Below are 19,826 nucleotides of genomic sequence, written 5' to 3'. Positions count from 1 at the left end.
ACAAATAGTCCACTTGGTACGTGTACTCTAGGTTATCTTCCGTGAGACTTGGCGGTGCATAAAACACGCCGGCGTTATTAATTAACGCGTAAAGTGGTTTTCCTATTTCACGTACGCTTTCGCTGAACTGCACTACGCTGGCAAGCGACTCCAATCGAAGCTCCAATACGTTGATTGTGGCAGCAGGATTCTCCAGGAGCAGCTGATAGCAAAGTGCCTGTCCTACTTCTAAACGGCGCGTTCCAATTACGAGATGACATCCACGACTAACTAGGTCGTTCAGCGTCGCAAGTCCAATACCGGAATTTGCTCCAGTCAGAACGATCAACTCGTTGTTCTGGAAAATTCGTTTGCTTGTGTATCTTCGGCCAATAAAGTACCACCTGTGAAACACAGTAATCGTGATGAGCAACTCTTATCGACTGGATTGTCCAAAGCAACTGGATGTGTTAAACATTTACCGCACAAAATACGAAATCGATCCTAAACCCACCAAAATGCAACACTTTCTCATGAACCCCATTGCTATCACCTTTCAGTACAATCTCGCTTCATGGAACTGCGCAAAGAACATCAGAGGAGGGTTCGGTGAATTTTATCTCTACGAAAATCTGTGCTTATTTACCTTAGCGTTAAAAAGCTGCCTGAAATTTCCTTCCTTTTATTTGCTTTTTCAAGATGTGGTTTATTTGAAAACTGATAGGAGAAATGCGAGACAAAATCAGAATCCACAACCTTTTGACATTTCTGCGTTCTAAAAAAATACCGGTGTTGGTGTTTTGTTTTTGTGTACAAAAAAACAATCGTAAATATGTATAGATTAATCATTGCTGATTATATTTAGTGAGTTTTTTGAACTGTTAAAACTGTAAATTACTCCCAAATTCGATAGGCCTAAGCAGAACTTTAAATTTCGTTTTTAACTTTATTTTATTTTAATCGTATATTTACCTTGGTATATCGTTCTAATCAATACGAAAAACATAATCATCTGAATAAATACTGTAATAGTATGACGAAGGCACTTTTAATAATGTTTTTATAAGTTTGCTTTGATAATATGGCTAATTAAAACATCTTTTATTTTGTTTCTGAATTAAAATCAAACAGAATTGCACAATCGATGCTTGGCAGTTTATAACCGCTGAATATAAACCAAAGAGAACATAAACAAACATATTGCCATCACAAGGCATCCGTCAACCATAGATTGCCATGCGTCTGGTAGTTTAATTTCGTTTAGTTTCCTATCGTTACTGGAGAAATGCACGATTTGAAGATTTACCCCACTTTTACCGCAGTTGGTATCAAAGATCGGGTGGTCCTCCTATCTAACAACGGAGAAAGGTTGCATGAAATTGTTATCAGCCCAAACATCCCAGCAGAGCCGGCCAAATCGAAAGATGGGCAAAATGGAAACGAACCTCAGCAGCCGGCTCATGTTGTAACGCTCGAGTACTGCCTAGTTTCGGAAGTGTTAGCCGTTTCATTGAACGACAAAACGCTACAGAGTTATCGTCTTAAAGAAAATGAAGGAGAACTTTTGAGCGAGCCATTAGGAGACCGCATTCAAGCAACACGCACTATCGTCTGCATGAAATTTGCTCCGAAACACGGAGTCTTGTTTGGTTGCGATAAAAGTGACTGCTTTGAGTTTGATCCTTACGGCAAAGCGGAAAAGCAACCGAAGTGGATTATGGGCCATATGAGTCAAATACTGGATATGGCGGTCAGCGAAGATGAACGGTAATAAGCTCAATTCTGTACTTTACCGGACATAAAATAAATGTTCGCTTTTCTTTTAGCTACATAATAACATGCGATCGTGATGAAAAGATAAAAGTTACCTCATACCCGGACTGTCACAATATTGTAGGATACTGTCTGGGACACCATGAATATGTGGGTGGTCTAGAACTACTCTCCCAGCAAACACTACTTTCGTTGTCTGGTGATAAAACACTACGCTTATGGAATTATACTGAGGGAAAGGAAATTACTTGTCACAATTTGGACGATCCCGCAGTCGGTGTTGCACTTCAACCGTTAAAAGATACCAGTGGAGCACTGTGCGCCGTTAGGAGCCTCGTGGCAAATAAAATCGAAATTGCACACATTCAGCTAGATGATTCGGAAAAGAAGTGTGTTCCATGTGAAACATTGTCGTTGGATGCCGGTTTGGCTATAGTGCAGGCGGCCCTTAATCCATCCCTTGAACTGGTCGTTCTTGCAATCGATAAAGAAAGCAAAGCCGTTAAATTCCTGGTTTACACTTTCGATGCAACCAAACGGTGTTTTGCCGAATGTACCGATCATGTCTTGCAGAAAAAATTGCAGAATCATTTCGAAGGGAGTAAAATAGAACAGCTTAGGGAGTACTCGACGTTGTTTAAAAACACCATTGACAATCTGTCGGATTATTTCGAACGTAAAAAGCTGAAAATCGATGGTAAAAAATCGAAATAAAGATTCATTAATTCTACGAATAAGTACATGTTTAGATATTTTTATTACGCGTCTTAGATGATTTTAATGGTACCAAAACATAAGCGAAGAAAGTGGCGCTAACCGAAGAAGGCCCACGGTACATCATGCCTGGTTAGACTGGCTTGTAGTCCAGCTTACTTTCCAGTCTCTTGTTGTCAGCTACCTTCCGGACGGCCTTCATAAAATCTTCCTGAATGACATATTCTCGCTCGGCACGAATCGCAAACAGTCCCGCCTCGGTACACACGTTGCGCAAATCGGCACCGTTAAAATTGTCCGACAGCTTCACTACCGCCTCGTAATCGATATCACCATGTTTCGCTATCGGGGCGGCGTGAATTTTCAAAATTTCCAGCCGTGCCTGCTCGTTGGGCAGCGGGATTTCGATCTTTCGATCCAAACGTCCCGGGCGCAGTAGGGCGGGGTCGAGCGTATCGGGTCGATTGGTGGCCATAATCATCTTAACCTGTCCCAGCGAGTCGAATCCGTCCATCTGATTGAGCAGTTCCATGAGCGTTCGCTGGATTTCACGATCAGCCGACGTACCCTCGGAGAAACGACGCCCTCCGATGGCATCGATTTCATCCATGAAAATAATACACGGCTGATGGTCGCGAGCATAGTTGAACATCTCACGGATCAGTCGGGCCGACTCACCGATGTACTTGTCGACGATAGCCGATGAAACGACCTTCAGGAAGTTAGCGTCCAGCTGGGATGCGACGGCACGCGCCAGAAGAGTCTTTCCCGTGCCGGGAGGACCGTACAACAGACAGCCCTTCGGTGGCGTTATGCCGACGCGAAGGAAAAGTTCCGGATTCAGAAGCGGCAACTCGATCACCTCACGCAGCTCGCGAATTTGCTCCGACAGGCCACCGATGGCCGAGTACGTGACCTCACCCGGGTCTTCGTGCGACATGTTGTAGACGAGTGGGTCCACCTCACGGGGCAGGTAGCGCATAATTGTCAGTGTCGTCATATCCAGCGCAACTCGAGTGCCAGACTTCAGCTTCGTTTTGTCCAGTTGCCGACGACAGCCGACCACGTATCGGGGGCCATTGGTTGCCTTAACGATGACTAAGAGATAAAAATGGAACAAAGAAACCCAAGTTTATAACATCCATCGGCACCTTCGCTACGAATTCGTTACTTACATTTGTCTTCCGTAAGTTGCTTGAGAACTTCGCCCACAATCTGGCCAACGCTCTGCAACGCCTTCAAATCATTCTCCGACTTATCGAATTGTTTGGTAAGCTCCTTTAGAGATTCTCTTACTAAAGCATAGGGAAAAACATGTATAGTTCATTGAATAATACCAACGACCGCCGTTCGCCCTACACTATTCAGCTAGTCATCGTCACCCTAACCTCAAACGGTACGGATAACTTACTTTCCTTCAGACGACACTCAACTTCTTTGTGTTCCAGCAACTTTTTCCGATAGTCTTCCAGTGCCTTTTCGCGAGCCGCATCTGCCGCAGTCATCTTGATGGTGGGAATCGGTTTAACACACTCTTGTACCGAGCGCAGAAACTATTTTCGCTGGAGTACGTCCGAGTTCTTCGGTAGACAAAACAAGTTTATGAAGCTTCTAGGATCACAACACTTCGTCGCACACACACACACACTTGGTCCAAAAATGTTGACAACCGAGCAAGAAAGATGACAGGATGACGAGGATATTTCAGCAAGGTTACATGCCCGGATCGAAGGCGGTCAGTCGCGCAAGGTAGCTAGTGATAGGTGTACTCGTTTCCGTTGCTTTCCATACGATTGGCATAGCAAAGGCATTCGTACAGCAAGACGCAGCACTGACAGGTGTCAAACGAAGCCAACCCGAGGAAATGTAAACCAATGCATCGTGGAAGTGTGGTGCTTTCCGTTCTTTTCGACATTTTTCCCGAGTGTGACCGGAGGTGTTTCAATCGCGTGCTTCTTGAAACTCGGCCAAAAGCCCGGTAAACCAGCAAAATGGTGAAAGTTAAGTGTTCCGAGCTCCGCACGAAGGACAAGAAGGAGCTGACGAAGCAGCTCGAGGAGCTCAAGAAGGAGCTGCTGAATCTGCGCGTGGCGAAAGTCACCGGTGGTGCTCCGTCGAAGCTGTCAAAGATCCGTGTGGTCCGCAAGGCGATCGCTCGCGTGTACATTGTGATGAACACGAAGACCAAGGAGAACCTCCGTAAGCTGTACAAGGGCAAGAAGTACGTGCCGCTGGATCTGCGCCCGAAGAAGACCCGCGCTATGCGCAAGGCTCTGTCCCGCCATGACGCCAAACGCCTGACGCTGAAGGAACAACGCAAACGTGCCCGGTTCCCGGTACGCAAGTACGCCGTCAAGGCCTAAGCCAGTAGGCGAGGAAGCCCCCCCCTAGGCTAAGCTGTTCCACCGCCGTCGGTTCGTGTCGCTTCCGCGTGCTGCATTATTCTGTTTCCGAGCAACAGCGTACAGCGTAGCTTTTTCGTCCTGCATCGGGGTCCTGCTCTTGCGGCACGTTACGGATGGTGAAAGTGTAATCAGACAACGGTACAATACAAATCAATTTCCTTGGAAACAAACATTGGTGTATCCTTTCAATGCTGGTGTCAAATCTTATTGGTGGTATTTGTTTAAAACATGTTCTCAGGTATTCACTCTGTTTCAGGATCAGGTTTTGTAGCAGGAATTTACCAACTATGCAAAGAGGACTGTATCTCGGAGATTTTCAAACAAACAAGTTGCCTGTATCCAGTCACGGTGTTGAAAGAAACAACAGCTGGCCGTAGCATTGTAACTGCTCATCTTCAAAGATCTGAAGGATGCTACATGTTCTTGAACCTTGACGAGTACGTTCAATGTTAAAGCAAAGTACAAACTTTAATAGCAGCTCCGTTTGCTTGTTGTAGAATGTCTTTAACATGAGAAGGCTAAATTTCAATGGCTCTGGGTTCAAACGAGAAGCCCACAATCTTCAAATAGTGTCATAGAATAGAAGTATGCACTTGTTTCTTGCACTATTCAAACAATGTGAATCTTTCTTTTCTAGAACTCAATTAGAATTAAATCTTGACTTTTTCTGAGCAATTTTTGAATGTCATCTAAACGTTCAAGAGTTAACGTTAGCGCCATCTAGTGTGAAGTAGCAACAACTGTTTTTCTCTTCAGTGCGATTAGTGACCTCACTGTAGAAGCAATAGTCCAGCTAACGTCATCTAGGTGTGAAATAGCGTCAACTCTAGAGTGTGGTTAGCGACATCTATCAGGTATCGTAGCAGCAAGAGTTCGGCTAACGCCATCTAGTTGTGAATTGTTTTTTCCCTTGAGTGTTTTTAGCGACATCTGTACTATTCGATCGTATCTTCGGTTAACGTCATATTTCGAATTGTGACCAAGGTTTTTGAAGCTTGTTGCATCAACAACCGTGGCGCCCAGCTTGGTTTGTAGTGGTGGGTAGACCAAATCCCCCAAATCCGAATCCGAATCCAAGAAACAGTCGGAACAGTCCAAGCAGCGGATAGTGTTCGTGTGTTCGGAACTGTGGTCTTTGTGTACAAAATATTGAAAGCCCTGGTACCAACGTATTTGGGGGAAAGGATAGTTGTTAGGACTCACACTCGTAATGCCGGTGAGCCAAGACGGTGAGCGTCTATCTGTCTAGGAACGCCTGAAATTCGTTGTTTTTCAAAGGAGTACAATGGTACAACAGGATGCCGAGAGAGATTAAACAAGCGTGAAATCTAACTCGGGGTCCACACTGCAGCGCGACGTCCCGTTTCAAAAGCAGCCAAGTTTCGGCAGAACAATCGCGCAAGCCAAGCGCGACAGAGATAGGAGAGTATGTGGAAATATGTATCACATTGGGGCGCAAACTCGGCTAAAATTGTTTATTGAATTTTGAGGTAGAAATGCATGATATTTGTTAAGCTACATATTTTATGCACCCTGAGTGAGTTTGGCGCTTCCACATTTGAAATTCACTGAGAAAACAAATTTAAACTTGTTGAAGAGCAGTTTGTTTACGTTTCGGCACCCGAAAAAACTTTGGTAAAAATATCAATTAAAACGGAGTTTGATAACTGAATTACATTTGTGAAGCCTAAAAATAAGTAGTACAACGAAAAATCCGATGTTTCGTGGAGAATATTGCTCGTTTTGTTCTTCTTCTTCTTCTTCTTCTTTCGCTATGCGAGTCGGGGTATATCCTCCTACGCTAAGTCGAACGTTTGTTCCCTTACTCGTAATCAGAGGCGTACCGACTCTGTCCGAACTCCTATGAAGGGGCTCGTCCTTTAGGACCGGCTATAAAAGCCATATGTCCACCTGCCGTCCACGGGAGGGATAATTCCTTCCGTTGTCAGGACACAAGAACTCGTGGTCCGCTTGATTGACTCAAACAGCACGAGATGTGCGGCAGCTAGGATTTGTCTGACCTGAGCTCCAGCTCGGCGTGACCACGCGGTCGTGCCGTAACCTTACTTTTCCGCTAACCCTTTCAGGAAACTTGTGCACTGCTAACCTCCGCTCTGATGCACTACCGAACTGGAACTGGCTCGTTTTGTTCGCGTTTGTGATTCGGTTTGTTTACGTTTCGGTTTTGTCCAGCTGTCGGTTTGAATTCGTTTCGAATTGACATTTGACAAGAGCTAGCGCCACGTCGCGTTTTTCGCTGTTTCTACACTAGCGCGATTTGTGCGACATTTTTTTTGTATGGAGTTCGGCCGCTGTCAGGCGACGTCGCGTTTCGTGACGGGACGTCGCGCTGTAGTGTGGACCCCGAGTCAGATGGGAATCGAATCTTTAGAATCCGTCAAATGGGATTCGAATCTTTAGAATCCGTCTAGGGATCGAATCTTCGAATCGTCCGACTCCCGATTCTGCCAACACTAGCCCCGGTATTGAAAGTGTCAGAATTATTACGAATTATTACTACCGTAGTCCGGGACATCCAGCGAAAAAAGCAATTTGTGGTGCCACTGACGTGGCAGGTATTTTGTTTTGATTTGTTACGGCGAGGATATCGTGCAATCCTACCGGCCCTGGCGACGCAACCTGCCCAACAACCCGGCGCCCTTTAAAAAGAAGTGAAATCTCCGTGACCAAATCACACGTTAGTGTACACAAGCAACGGCAGGGGTGGGAAGGAGGTAAGACCCGTTTTTCTTCTTTCGCTTTTCCCCACCCGTTCTACGTGACGCATCACCGTTGGCACGGGGCAGCGATAACGCCCGACGTGCCAAGAGCAAAAAAATGCATTCTTAGGGATAGTGTCTAATCAATCCCGAGTGCCATTTCCCCCAATTGACTAACTAAAGCTAACGAAAGTTGTCTGCTTTGTCTTGTTTATGTTGTTCTAGGGGGAACACAGTTCGACAAATCTTCGCAGCTAACGCCTACGGCGCCATACGGAACATCGCAGTAAAAATAACACGTAAACACACGGCAAAACGGCATCATGGGCTTAACGATTTCCAGCGTGTTAACGAGATTGTTCGGCAAGAAACAAATGCGCATTCTGATGGGTGAGTGGTGCCTTTCCTTTCTTTTCCTTTGTTGATTCAATTGTTGTCATCTAGTGGTCAGCGCACGTCAATATTTCGATCGAATGTTGAAACGTGCGTGCGCGTCAGATACACCGAAGTAGGCCGCATATACACGTAGCAAGAGCTCGGAAGGGCTCGTTCGCTTGTTTTTGATGATCCGTGGGAAATAGTGTAGAATGTACAGCATGCAGTTGATCTTTTGCAGGGGTTGGCAAACCACGTTCCGGCACATGATTAAATACGGTTTATTAACATTTTAATGGGATTGAAAATATTTCAACACGTTGTGTGTTTGAACACGTTTTGATTTCAGTAAGGTAAATTTTAATGGCAATATGTCGTACATTCATGCAATTACTGTCCCATAAATTTATCGTATTCGATTTATTGTTGTTAAACATGTAAAGCACAAGAAAGTAACCAGTAACGATTCCTACTTGCATCATTTTAGTCGGACTCGATGCTGCCGGTAAAACGACGATCCTGTACAAGCTGAAGCTCGGCGAAATCGTTACCACCATTCCGACGATCGGCTTCAACGTAGAGACGGTCGAGTACAAGAACATCTGCTTCACCGTGTGGGACGTCGGCGGTCAGGATAAGATCCGTCCGCTTTGGCGCCACTACTTCCAGAACACGCAGGGTCTCATCTTCGTGGTCGACTCGAACGATCGGGAGCGTATCGTGGAGGCGGAAAAGGAGCTTCACAGCATGCTGCAGGAGGACGAGCTGCGCGACGCGGTGCTGCTGGTGTTCGCGAACAAACAGGACCTCCCGAATGCGATGACCGCCGCGGAACTGACCGATAAACTGCACCTCAATCAGCTGCGGAACAGACACGTAAGTTGCGTTGCTCGGTCGTAGCGATCTGCAGCGTGGGGTTTAACTGATAAACATTTTGCTCTTTTTGTTCCAGTGGTACATTCAATCGACCTGTGCGACGCAGGGCCACGGTTTGTACGAAGGATTAGACTGGCTGTCAACCGAACTGGCCAAAAAGTGATGATAGAATTATTTTTTAAGACGCTGGTGTACCGCTTATACAATTTCATTGTTTCATATAAATAAAAATAAATAATTAGGATGGAACTTCCGACCATTCAGCCCGATAATCGTCGTACATTGAGATAATTTACTTTTACATTTGAACTTTCCAACCCAGGTGAACGTGGCCGACAAAACGACTAGACAACTTTCTAGAATCTAATTTGAATTTTGTCAAGAAATATGGCTATGTTGTAAACAATGGTGTTATTTTTACTGTGAATTCAAATCTAAAATATTTAGCTGACATGTGGTTGATTTGTGAAAATATTTCATAAAGCTGTACAGAACCATATTTTAAATAAGCCTGCACTGAATGTTTTTAACGGAACCAAACTATTGTCGAATTTACCTTTAACAGTGTTTACAATCTTTAAACGTGTGTGATAACAAGGCCGTTCCATGAACTATAAAAAAACAACAAAAAAAATGACAAAAAATAGCTATAATATCATCAATCAATGATTTAATCATATTAAAACACAAACAATTTCAAATTAACAACAGCTTGAGCATATTTTTGTTTATTTTCTTTTCATTCATTCCTAAGAAAGTGTCTACTTTTATGATCTGTAGTGCGCATCATGTTTTTTTTAGTCACCACCCAACGCTACTTAATGTTTATTATTAAGTTGTAGATATTTCTCTGTATTGCTTCAAATTTACTGCTTCAACCAAGTCAAAGAAAGTAACGGATAGTAAAATCACATTGCTCAGAACTAGGACCTTTAAATGTATGCCAGTTAGTTATTAATCTTTCAATAACCGAGTGGAATGCTGTGGGTTTAATGTTATCAGCTTGGCAAATCCCGTTCGGTACCGCTAAGCGAACTGTATAGAATGGACTCAAGTTTACCATTTTGTAGGCAAACGAAGCACAGTATATTGTCTGTTTCGCATTAGGACTTACACAGTAGAGCAGGATTCATTAAGAACGTTGTTGCATTGTTCCCATATCTTTGGGGCGCACATGTTTGCTTGCCTTGGATCATTTCCATCACCAGCCTCGATCGGTGGACATGTGCTTCAAAACATTACCTGGTAATTATTGCTATCATTTGTTCTATTGATTTAACGATTTAGTCAAACAGCTCCCAATGCACTCCGCGTAGTGCGCGCGATCGATTCGCAACTTCAATAAGTGAATTTATTTGTTCATCTTCTGATTTAATCTCATAAAATACCTATCATTTACCTTCCTTCCACCAGGCCCACCTAATGTGCCACGTGTTGAGCAACAAGGAATCAATGTCCACGTATTGTATTATCAACCTTCTCGCTAGGAATCATTCGTATATCTTGACGACGAACAGTCATCATGTATTGATTATGAATAATTACTTTTATTCGCTAAACAAGAATGTACCATTCTAAAATTGCTATCAATAATTTCTAGTATCCGTAGCCCAATACTGCCTGTAGTAAACATGACCCTACCCCTCCTTACTCATCGCAAAGATATGCCTGTCCGTTTTGGGTAATTGTTCAAAATATAAGAAACATCTGCTTGAGCAATATTAATCTCTCCCCCTGTGACCTCTATCGATCGATTTTAAGTCTTATCATCGTTGTTGATTGATGTATTGTCAACGTTGTCATAGGGAGCATAGCTTTTGAAGGTTAAGTAACGGAACCTTGCTGCGTTCCGGGAAGTTCGGCAAGATCGAAGGTGGAGGCATCTAATAACTATTATAAGTATACAGCAGAATACTTTGTCAGATAGAAAAAATCACATAGTTTTTTTTGTCTTACCCCTTATAGCAGTGTTTCTTAGTAATCAATAGTATACTAGCGGATGAAATTTAGAATTAAAAAAGAAAACAAATAATAAAGATATGATCACAGTTTGTCGTTCGCAAAAACGGTTTCACAAAGAGAAGGAACAGCGCGAGTAATTATAATGAACAAATCGAAGCACGATGATATGTACAGACAAGAAAATTGAAAAAGTAAATCATAAAAAAGCCACCAGCCCCCGAGGAAAGGATTCACTGCAATGGAGTAGAAGACGTATTCCCACGAGCATTCGCTCCCACTATTTACAAAGCCCGAAGCATCTGCTCTCTTTATCGTCCGTAGCTAAGGCATTAGCAACACCGGTTTTGGGCACAATTCCTCGTCTAAATACTTGTACCAGCTGGCAGTTGGACCTGCAGGTGTAAGAGGGTTTTGGTAAATTCATTCTGAAGACCTCTACTATCACGGAAAACTTACTCGACGATAATGTTTGTTTCCACCAGGACCTCTCCGTCGCAGTTCCATTTGGAGTGTTGGTTGTTAGAGGCATTTATCACCGGCGTTGTTTCGACGCCGCTTATTCCTTCCGTCGTAAAACGGAACTCGCGCGTGCGATAAATCTCTACGAATGGCAAGTCACTCTGTGGTAGGAGAAAAAAGTGTCGTAAGATTTTTGGTTTTGAAACACAACAAATGTAATACATACAATTTTCTTTGTTTTTGAAGTCATCGTGAGTAGCAACCGCAGATTGTTGAAAAGCGAGGTATGCCGTACGATCACCAAATCCAACAACCCGTCACCCAGGTGACAGTAGGGCGAGAAACCTTGCGGACTGCGCAGACAGGCGCACGATATGTTGGCCCCATTTACCATCAAGAATTTGCCTCGGACCACGTGGGTTTCGGTGGCGGTTTCTTCCATCCCAGTGCCACTACCGTCGCCACCGCTCCAGACTGCTCTTTGACATCGTTGACACTTGTCCACACATCGGACACCATCGTTTGGATCCTGCTTTCCGTGCCGATCGAGTTGAACTACAATTTCTCCACCGTAGCCCCGATTGCCAATGAATTTTTTGAAGCCTGTATATAGAAAATTTAAATAAACACGTTACCTTTAATTGAAGGAACCGACGGGTGGCGCTGCTTACCGGAATAGTCGTATCTCTTTGGTCCCATCCAGCGGTACTTTTCGCTGTCGTAAGCTATATCACCCAGGTAGCCGTAGGAGAGAACGCTGGCATACAGTTTCAGCAGCTGCGGTCGGGACTGCCTCTCGACAGTCTTCACCACGGCGGCATCGTACACCGCAGCAATGTCCAAGCCACTGTGTTGTCCCAGTATGATGTGTATAATACTAGTCTTGATGTCAGTTGTGCCGTTCAGACAGTACGCTACCGTGTCGGTACTGCCGGCTGGAATGACTCCGATCGGAATGTGTGGCTTCGGTAGGTACGGTGGATGTTTAATATCGATACCTGCAAGAAGGAAAATATGTTTGAATTCCTCTCCAACTATCGTTATCTAATCCCTCGAAACCAATTTTCGCGACATTATTTGATACATCATGACATACCTAGATCCATCATAGTGCGCGTTACCAGTCCGTTGAACAGCTCGGCAAACGTTCCGTCCCCGCCACAGCACACAAGCCCATCGTAGTTGTCCAGCACGATGCTCTTCGACGTCACAATGTCGTAGATCTGCTGTGCACGCTGCGTTATGATCAAATTTACGTCAATCTCGGCCAACCGAAACAGCGGTTTTGCGAAGCGCTCGTATAGCGACAGTGCATTCTTTTTTCCTCCGTACGGATTCAAAAACAGAAGCAAATTCTTTGGCCGGTTTTGATCTGTAAATTAAAATAATAAAAGATGCAATCAGCATAGCTCTAACTACGAAAAAATATTGTATATACAACCTCGTAAATCACTCGTTAGCCGATTGCACCATAGTTCCACGATTCTCTGCTCACTGTTGTATAGTACCACCGATCTTACCCGCCATCGGTTAGTTTTCGGACAAACAATTGCGGCGTAGTGTACGATCAAATAATTACCGCTGCCCGAGGGAATTCCATCATAAAATTCCCCTTCACGGCGATCGGAGCTCGAGTTGGACAAATCGTTGCTGCTGCCTAAAAAGGGAAAGAAGCACACTGTATCCTGTTGTACATGTACTTGAACCTCTTAGTGGTAAAAAAATATTCCGCAAAGGCTGGTCAAAATAAAACCCACTAACAAGACAAGTTGTGCAAAAAAGTTAGCCTTTGTCGAATTAGGAACAATTTTGGGACATGCTGATGGTAAATAAAATCTACGCAGGCTATGAGAGTCACTTAACAATTACTTTTTCGGCTATACGTACTTCACACCGGTTTGTGCAAATCATTGAATGTCGTGATGTAATTATAATCCACCGCCCCTTTCAATTACTGGGGTCATTGAAACGGACGCAAGGCAACGCGAATCACTCTCGCGTTCGCGAACAACTTCTACTTCTAATGGGCAGACTCATTACGGCCTCCTTACCCCGATTGCTGTGGCTCTGCGGAATGCTGCTGTTGTTGGTCGCGAGCGTGTTGGTGGTGGTCGAGGATACCGAGCTCGAGAGCACTGGAATACGATCGCTGTCCAGGCTGCCGTGGGCTTCACGTTTCGTTTTTGCTGACGAGGCCTGTGGCTTGTTTCGTTTCATCCATTGCTTTCCGCTGGCGTGGGGTGATTTCGATAACACCACCGACAACACATCCGTTATCGGTACGGTCGTTTTAGCTTTGTTTGATGCGTGGGACATGAAAGGGGGAATAAAATTATCGAATTGATTAGGCCAAGCAATTTATGGTCGCAACACGATAAGATAGCTTAATCCATATTCAGCATTAGCTCAAGTACTGCAAAGCAAAACCCGAAATAAGCACGAGCCATCCAAAACGGATATTTTTAGGAAAATGTGAACTACACCGGTGAATTTGTTGGACCATAACCGAATTCAAGGTTAAACAAGTCTTCAAAAAAGTACTTCCTGATTCGTTTATTTTTTCCTTTTGCATACTGGACAAGAAGGTCAAGGCCACAACACCCACGTACGCAATCATCACACGAATTACACCGAACCGTTAATTACCTTTCTTGGAAGATTCATCTTCCCACACCAGAATTCCTGCGTTGTAAAACACACGATACCGTTTTTTCGCTATCACAAATGCGTTGAGCAAAACTTCGTGTTCCTTGTCCATTTCGTAAACGGGGGTATAACTGCAACTCCGTCGGCACTGGGGATCCCCACCTTTCGCGAGATCTACATAGAACGTGAGTACTAGAAGTAGAAAGCCTGTAAATCGTAAACGCCGATGAAATGCGTATGAACTCCACTGAAACGGGACCCACAAGTTAATTCTTTCGTAGGTTAGCAGTGCCGTTGGCCGTGGACAGTTGAAGGTTTTTGCCAAGGTTTTCCGTCCAGCTTCTTTCACATCTCTTTCCAGTTTTAAACCGCACAGCCACTGTTTTGGACAACGAAAACCAGCTGCGGGCTCTGTTACTTCCTTCTTCTTTTTGTACTGCTTCATGTACTGAGGTTGTGACACAACAGTTTATACGCTATCGTTGACGAGTACTTGCTTGCCCCATACGTCTCGTTTTTTTCAGGCTGCAACGTATTGAGCCCTCCACTCGAAGACATAAACAAGGCTTTGTTGTTTATATCATGCTGCAAGGAAATGAAAATTGGACGTCAAAAAGTCGTATGGAAAATTGCTTCAACAGTTCAACCAACGCTTACATTTATTTGTACTGAATTAGATTGTTTTTTACATTTGAAATCCAAGTTTAGTCAATTTTTTCTATATTCTGTGGTCTATTGGTTGAGAAGTTTCACAAAAAGTCTAATTCAAGTGATATAAACATCCCACTTGGTTGGTGGCATAAAGTCGTTGGAAAATGCCAAACAAGTACAACCAAACTATCAAGGACGGTAAGTCGGAACCGAAACTGGATGAATGATTTAACTAAGCGTCCATCTTTGCAGAATACATGGAACTGGAGGCCATGGAGCAGGAGGATTCGCCACAAATGTGGCACGCGAACGGTATTGTCAACGAAATTTTTGTTGTTGTCTTGAAAACTTGAAACGAATCGTTTTTTACCTGTCTTTTTCCGTTTTTGAAGACCCCGACCTGGCGCAACAACCATGGATGAAAGGATTCACTCAGGAAGATATAAATGCAATGTATCGTAAGTAGTACTAGTACTAGTTCTTTGCTACTTTGAAAGCAAGTGTATCGCTCACCTCTGAAAAACTAGCCTAACGTTGCCATCGCCCGCTTTTTCCTTCCATAGAACTTGGTGCATTGTCCAAGAATGGACTGATCGTCGAGATAAAGAAAATATTCGACCAAGCCTACAGCATCGGACTACAAGAAGCAAAAGAGTTATCAAAAGGTAAAAGCTTGGATATCTTCGCCAACACATCGCGGCGTAAATGAAACCATTCCTGCAAGGGATCTAGAAGAATTAGTCAAACTGTCTCGTACGAACAGCACAGACTAAAATATCGTGTAAAATAAAACAAGTGTAACAAACCGGTAAATTTTATTATAATTAAAATTGGTTTCTGTTTATTTATTCCTCCTTCGACTTTGACTGTTTCGATGGTTTTCGTTTGCGGAAATATTTTAAAATGGTGTTGAACGAAAACACGACAGGTATCATGATGGGCAGGAACAGTGGAATGTAGATCGCATACTTCTGCTCATTTGGAAAGTAAAGCAGTGCCAACAAACTCGGATCGAAAAAGGCCCTCTCGGCCGAAGTGTAGGCTTCGCGCGCTATAAACGCCGCCGTCTGCAAGTTGCCATGTGCTAACTGTTGCTTTGCCTCGATAACCTTATGGTAAGCGTTTTGGATGGCAGCACCAACTTCATCGTTGATGACTATGTATTCGATACCGCCCAGAAGTTGAATTAACGATTGCAGCGTTGAAGTTGCAGAATGCACTAGATAGATGGTGTTGGTCCGAATGAAGGTATCCACCTCCCAGGTGCGGGGCTCAATACTGTTGTACGGCACAAGCGTTGTGTCCAGCAAGGGGGCATTATTTTCGAGGTCAAATATTTTCCTCAATTGGTACAGCAACACAGGCATTACATCCTGCGCGTGAACATACACGTCACTAAATTGCTCATCTTCCATGTAACGGATGCATGTGGTCTCTGCCGGATTCGCAAACACTATGCCACCCCATTTCGCTGAGGTGAAAGCTTCCACATTTGCGCTCATGAGTGATGCACGCTGGCCATCTTTCCGGTAAATCTTCAGTGGAGCTTGGGCGCATGGTGGGACATAGACGACCAGGTGAATGCAGGGATTGTCCGTGATTTGTGTGCCAAGTTTCTTTTCGAGGGAAGTAATAATGTGTGGCAAACTATCCTCTGGTAGTGCATAATGACGACCGGTCTTAGAATCGTCCGGTACCTGTTTTGCTTGCGCGCCTACCCCCTCAAGGCCTACTTGATAGATCCACTGGGTTTTTATGGTAAAATTGGTGATTCCGGAGAGTTCGTTCAAAAATGGTTCAATATAATCTGAAAGGAAATGGTTCCAAAATTGTTAGGTTTAAAGCAAATATGTTTTCAAATACTTCAACTAACTCTCTGCTGCTGCACGCGCATTCCAGTGGACTTTCTGCAAATCGGGTCGAGGGTTTAACACCGTAATGAGCACCTCATATCGTGGTTGAAGGGGTGCGGAATTCAGGCGTAATTGTCGTCCTTTTGTAGTCTGCTGCATATCTCGCGAGCCGAGAATCGCTTTAAGCTTGTACTCTTGTAAAATCCAGGACGATAATACATGATAAATTTTGAGAGATGCTGAAAGTTTAATTCAAAAACGTATTATGAAAAAGCTTCAACTACTTGAATTATTTACTTTTACTGACTAGCAGATTCCGATATAAATGCAGTACGTTCAGACGTAACGAGCACATCGTCGTCTAGCTTGGGCCACTCGATGAACAGAAACTGTCCAACCGACGCTGGGAACAGTTTAAGAAGTTCTGTTTCTAGTTTAGCGGGTGTTTTGATAGTAGCAGTTGTGTCTTCACCCAAGGATAATAATTGAAGGTCTAATTCGAAAACAACTGTGGATGAAAGTTTTATAATGATTCAAAAAACGGCATAAATAACCCCTCCTTTTGTCACAATAGCACACAACTATACGCACAGTTTTGCTCAAATTTTTTACGCAATTCAAATGCAAGAATTTCTCGCCTTTCTGACGAAGAACAAAACAGTCCAAGGTGGAATGTGGCCTTTATTGGTACGTCGTTTAACGCTTCGATTTCAGTGTACGGTAATGAAACCCTAGAAAATTAAGAATTTGTTTTTTAACCACCAGTCAATTGAGCCGTAGCTGCATATTACCTGTAGACTTCAGTCGTTTTCCACCACATTGGGACTCCAATAACAATGATAATCACAATAAATGCGATGGTAGCGTAAATGTGGATGGCAGCTGAAATAACAAACAATCTATTAATGAACTACTTTGCTGATGGAATTCAAACATTCTAATAAACAAGTAACACGGCTGATTTAAATGTGATCCACGTGCAATGGATGAATTTAAAACTCGAGAACTACATTCGTTATCGTTGCCATGTGCGACTTTATTGTGCATTAACGCTATGTAAGTTTACAATAGAACACTGGGGGGATCACTTCTATTCCTTGTAACTGCACACCAGTATGTATGTGTAGGCATGGCCACTGCTGCCAGCCTTATGGAGATAGGTGTTACGCGAGACGTATTTGGTAAATTTAGTCGTTCCTTCCGCCCGATAGACCACGTTCAGTACGTTGTCTTTCGGCAGCAGGGTTAACAGTACTGGATCGTCTTCGTAGCATTCGGAGGGCGCAGAAGATGAAGATGGTTGATCGTTCGGTTTGCTCTCGGTCTGATCGCCTTCCGGAACCAGATAGGTGATGACACCTACATTTTCCTGCGCGTTCAAGTAGAATGTTATGTCGAGTGTACTGTCGGCGTACGACGAAGAATCGCCCAGCACGGTGTAACAACCGCGTTCCCATCGCTGCAACTCTATGGCACATTTTGGCGTTTTGGCCTTCCTGCCGTATAGATCTAGCTCGGTGTACTCATACATCAGGCGAAAGATTGCTCGGCTTGTAAAAAGATCGTACAGAACGGTAAGAGGACCGGATTCGGGGAGGGATTTAAAATTCAGTATTTCGTACTTTCGCAGATGGGCTGGTCCTTTTATGGTCCATTCCAGATCAAGCTCATTAGTAAGACTGTTCAAAAGTGCCTCGAACCGACTTGGTAGAAGAAATTCTTCCAGGGAAACTTCGGAAAACATTTCCACCTTTTTCTGGACGTTCTGTTTTACCTCATCCACAAGGTAAACGTCGTTGATCCAGCCTGATAGATCAACCTCGACTTTACGAGGACCGAAATAATGCGTGTCGACGATGACAGAAGATGTGTGCTGCGTGCTGTTATTTCTACTATTGGCTGCGGGTCCATGGAACCATCCATTGATTGTTAGTCGAGGGTATTCAAAGGTCGTCACTTCACCGACCTGATGGAAAGATTTTTCGCACACCCGAAACAGTACAAGTTGGTTGTTTCGTGGAAAAATTTTATCCGTCACCGGAAACACAGGCAGTTGATTCTTATCGGCTTTGAATAGTTCTAACGCACCGCCGTTGCTTTCCGTCCATTGTCGATGGCAATCCCAGGGGCTAAGATAGAACACGTACGCTATCCGCCGATCAGAAAGCAAATCATCGTGAACGAGAAGATAGTCACCCGCATTGTACATCGAGCAGGAAGCCGAAACGTGCGTTAGCTTGATACCCGTCAGCTCTTCAACTAGTGGCATCATCTGTTCCTTCAAAACAGTGTAAAATGCCTGCAGATAATCTCGCTGAAGACTGCACAGATCATTTGTTTGGTAAAACTCGTACAGGTCCATTTGCTTGCGCTTCCAATCGACGGTACTGAATTCTTCCTCTAGGCGTTTGGTAACTTCCACCCGGTTCGGGTCTTCTTGGAGGAAGTTTTGCAGCACCGCCAGCTGAAAAGGTTCATTTTTGAGCTCAAAATTGGTTTCAGCTATAGTCTCCCTGCGCTGCCAAGCATGTTTGAATTTTTCACGAAATTCGTCGTCAAAAAGGCGTCCATTTATAGAGACCAGCTCTGTATTCGTTTCGCAGCGCCTGCTCCGTTTAGCCAACGGTGGATGTTGATTATCTGCAATTTTAAGCAAACGAATAGCATGTTTAGTAATCATTAGCTGGCGATAAATACAGAAACATTCGCAGCGACAAGGAAACAAAAACTTTAAAAAGTCACACTCACCCATCATTTTTCCAGAATCGTAGCACTTGCGCGACGCGATCGTAAATCACGAATACGATATTATTCTTGTAAACGATGGTGACAGAGAATCAAAGTAAAATAGTCTCGACTTATGCTTTCATCCGGTAAAATGTTGGATTGTCGTGTGAATTGTTAAACAAAATTGCGCAAATAGCCACAGCGAATTTTACACCTTTCGGATGTCTACATTTCGTACAAATATTGTGAAAATTGAGTTACACACCTTGAAGTTCAAAGGACTAAATGCAAAACATGGTTCATACGATAGAATATTGTTAAGGGAAGCTAATGTTGAAAATATTTTACCATCCTCCTGCGACGACAACCCGGCATTGCATTTTTCGTCTGCATGGTGCTCCCTTTTCTCGGTGGACATTTCGCTAGCTTTGGTATGGGCTGGTGTATCCTCACTTTGCTGTTTTGCACTCATCTTTTCGCACTGGCACAAATATCTTTTAGCGGTACACACAGGATCCGGAGATATCAAGAACCGAAATAAACTTTAATCCTCAATTCTGTGCGTCCATTGCAGTACCGCTCCCACGATGGAAAAAATGCAATGACAACTTTGACAGTTACACCAAACCAAGGTGGATAGAGGCATGTGGCAGCTTGAAAACCGATGAGGCACTTCACCGGAGTTC

At 43.9% G+C, this 19,826-nt stretch overlaps 8 protein-coding genes across 8 annotated transcripts; 4 read left to right on the top strand and 4 right to left on the bottom strand.

Annotated features, from left to right (window-relative positions):
* Positions 1-1,233: 1,233 nt before the first annotated feature.
* On the top strand, positions 1,234-2,483 carry LOC131288943 (tRNA (guanine-N(7)-)-methyltransferase non-catalytic subunit wuho). Its single transcript, XM_058318126.1, has 2 exons — positions 1,234-1,746; positions 1,806-2,483. Exons 1-2 carry the CDS (start codon positions 1,265-1,267, stop codon positions 2,464-2,466), a joined length of 1,143 nt encoding a protein of 380 aa, XP_058174109.1. The 5' UTR covers positions 1,234-1,264; the 3' UTR covers positions 2,467-2,483.
* A 7-nt stretch (positions 2,484-2,490) lies between these two features.
* LOC131288942 (26S proteasome regulatory subunit 10B) lies at positions 2,491-4,093 on the bottom strand. Its single transcript, XM_058318125.1, has 3 exons — positions 3,878-4,093; positions 3,642-3,761; positions 2,491-3,564 (listed from the first exon to the last, which is right to left on the bottom strand). The coding sequence occupies exons 1-3, from the start codon at positions 3,969-3,971 to the stop codon at positions 2,600-2,602; spliced, it is 1,179 nt and encodes a 392-aa protein (XP_058174108.1). The 5' UTR covers positions 3,972-4,093; the 3' UTR covers positions 2,491-2,599.
* A 254-nt stretch (positions 4,094-4,347) lies between these two features.
* LOC131285442 (large ribosomal subunit protein uL29) lies at positions 4,348-4,925 on the top strand. Its single transcript, XM_058314298.1, has one exon. The coding sequence runs from the start codon at positions 4,458-4,460 to the stop codon at positions 4,827-4,829; it is 372 nt and encodes a 123-aa protein (XP_058170281.1). The 5' UTR covers positions 4,348-4,457; the 3' UTR covers positions 4,830-4,925.
* A 2,872-nt stretch (positions 4,926-7,797) lies between these two features.
* LOC131287453 (ADP-ribosylation factor 2) lies at positions 7,798-9,114 on the top strand. The gene is made up of 3 exons (XM_058316501.1): positions 7,798-7,981; positions 8,454-8,842; positions 8,919-9,114. The coding sequence occupies exons 1-3, from the start codon at positions 7,915-7,917 to the stop codon at positions 9,003-9,005; spliced, it is 543 nt and encodes a 180-aa protein (XP_058172484.1). The 5' UTR covers positions 7,798-7,914; the 3' UTR covers positions 9,006-9,114.
* A 1,913-nt stretch (positions 9,115-11,027) lies between these two features.
* On the bottom strand, positions 11,028-14,336 carry LOC131287009 (ceramide kinase). Its single transcript, XM_058316023.1, has 9 exons — positions 14,173-14,336; positions 13,910-14,101; positions 13,315-13,557; positions 12,705-12,920; positions 12,360-12,635; positions 11,935-12,261; positions 11,490-11,866; positions 11,261-11,424; positions 11,028-11,196 (listed from the first exon to the last, which is right to left on the bottom strand). The coding sequence occupies exons 2-9, from the start codon at positions 14,019-14,021 to the stop codon at positions 11,082-11,084; spliced, it is 1,830 nt and encodes a 609-aa protein (XP_058172006.1). The 5' UTR covers positions 14,022-14,101; positions 14,173-14,336; the 3' UTR covers positions 11,028-11,081.
* A 450-nt stretch (positions 14,337-14,786) lies between these two features.
* On the top strand, positions 14,787-15,346 carry LOC131288350 (protein lin-52 homolog). Its single transcript, XM_058317474.1, has 3 exons — positions 14,787-14,872; positions 14,953-15,018; positions 15,124-15,346. Exons 1-3 carry the CDS (start codon positions 14,818-14,820, stop codon positions 15,267-15,269), a joined length of 267 nt encoding a protein of 88 aa, XP_058173457.1. The 5' UTR covers positions 14,787-14,817; the 3' UTR covers positions 15,270-15,346.
* Positions 15,347-15,395: 49 nt separating this feature from the next.
* Positions 15,396-17,460, bottom strand: LOC131284034 (GPI transamidase component PIG-S). The gene is made up of 6 exons (XM_058312887.1): positions 17,424-17,460; positions 17,205-17,295; positions 17,005-17,144; positions 16,721-16,921; positions 16,434-16,652; positions 15,396-16,367 (listed from the first exon to the last, which is right to left on the bottom strand). Exons 1-6 carry the CDS (start codon positions 17,458-17,460, stop codon positions 15,406-15,408), a joined length of 1,650 nt encoding a protein of 549 aa, XP_058168870.1. The 3' UTR covers positions 15,396-15,405.
* On the bottom strand, positions 17,440-19,707 carry LOC131287195 (prolyl 3-hydroxylase sudestada1). Its single transcript, XM_058316224.1, has 2 exons — positions 19,489-19,707; positions 17,440-19,053 (listed from the first exon to the last, which is right to left on the bottom strand). Exons 1-2 carry the CDS (start codon positions 19,610-19,612, stop codon positions 17,504-17,506), a joined length of 1,674 nt encoding a protein of 557 aa, XP_058172207.1. The 5' UTR covers positions 19,613-19,707; the 3' UTR covers positions 17,440-17,503.
* Positions 19,708-19,826: the final 119 nt, after the last annotated feature.

This window comes from Anopheles ziemanni, chromosome 3, assembly GCF_943734765.1.
Source record: "Anopheles ziemanni chromosome 3, idAnoZiCoDA_A2_x.2, whole genome shotgun sequence".
In the NCBI taxonomy this organism is placed as follows: domain Eukaryota; kingdom Metazoa; phylum Arthropoda; class Insecta; order Diptera; family Culicidae; genus Anopheles; species Anopheles ziemanni.
The sequence above is the reverse complement of the archived record's forward strand: the minus strand, read 5'-3'. Positions and strand labels throughout refer to the sequence as shown.

Bases quoted from the DNA above. Each gene is read 5' to 3' on its own strand.
- LOC131288942 (XM_058318125.1), bottom strand. From the start codon at position 3,971: ATGACTGCGGCAGATGCGGCTCGCGAAAAGGCACTGGAAGACTATCGG. The intron at 3,762-3,877 runs GTAAGTTATCCG...CCTATGCTTTAG, and splicing joins TGAGTGTCGTCTGAAGGAAA to TAAGAGAATCTCTAAAGGAG. The intron at 3,565-3,641 runs GTAAGTAACGAA...TTTATCTCTTAG, and splicing joins GCAACTTACGGAAGACAAAT to TCATCGTTAAGGCAACCAAT.
- LOC131287195 (XM_058316224.1), bottom strand. From the start codon at position 19,612: ATGAGTGCAAAACAGCAAAGTGAGGATACACCAGCCCATACCAAAGCT. The intron at 19,054-19,488 runs GTAAAATATTTT...TTAAAATTGCAG, and splicing joins GTTGTCGTCGCAGGAGGATG to ATAATCAACATCCACCGTTG.
- LOC131287009 (XM_058316023.1), bottom strand. From the start codon at position 14,021: ATGGACAAGGAACACGAAGTTTTGCTCAACGCATTTGTGATAGCGAAA. The intron at 13,558-13,909 runs GTAATTAACGGT...CATCAAACAAAG, and splicing joins AGATGAATCTTCCAAGAAAG to CTAAAACGACCGTACCGATA. The intron at 12,636-12,704 runs GTTGTATATACA...TTTAATTTACAG, and splicing joins GCTAACGAGTGATTTACGAG to ATCAAAACCGGCCAAAGAAT.
- LOC131284034 (XM_058312887.1), bottom strand. From the start codon at position 17,460: ATGCACAATAAAGTCGCACATGGCAACGATAACGAAT. The intron at 17,296-17,423 runs GTAGTTCTCGAG...TTGTTATTTCAG, and splicing joins ACATGGCAACGATAACGAAT to CTGCCATCCACATTTACGCT. The intron at 17,145-17,204 runs GTAATATGCAGC...TTAATTTTCTAG, and splicing joins AAAACGACTGAAGTCTACAG to GGTTTCATTACCGTACACTG.
- LOC131288943 (XM_058318126.1), top strand. From the start codon at position 1,265: ATGCACGATTTGAAGATTTACCCCACTTTTACCGCAGTTGGTATCAAA. The intron at 1,747-1,805 runs GTAATAAGCTCA...CTTTTCTTTTAG, and splicing joins GCGGTCAGCGAAGATGAACG to CTACATAATAACATGCGATC.
- LOC131285442 (XM_058314298.1), top strand. From the start codon at position 4,458: ATGGTGAAAGTTAAGTGTTCCGAGCTCCGCACGAAGGACAAGAAGGAG.
- LOC131288350 (XM_058317474.1), top strand. From the start codon at position 14,818: ATGGAACTGGAGGCCATGGAGCAGGAGGATTCGCCACAAATGTGGCAC. The intron at 14,873-14,952 runs GTATTGTCAACG...CCGTTTTTGAAG, and splicing joins ACAAATGTGGCACGCGAACG to ACCCCGACCTGGCGCAACAA. The intron at 15,019-15,123 runs GTAAGTAGTACT...TTCCTTCCATAG, and splicing joins AGATATAAATGCAATGTATC to AACTTGGTGCATTGTCCAAG.
- LOC131287453 (XM_058316501.1), top strand. From the start codon at position 7,915: ATGGGCTTAACGATTTCCAGCGTGTTAACGAGATTGTTCGGCAAGAAA. The intron at 7,982-8,453 runs GTGAGTGGTGCC...GCATCATTTTAG, and splicing joins ACAAATGCGCATTCTGATGG to TCGGACTCGATGCTGCCGGT. The intron at 8,843-8,918 runs GTAAGTTGCGTT...TTTTTGTTCCAG, and splicing joins ATCAGCTGCGGAACAGACAC to TGGTACATTCAATCGACCTG.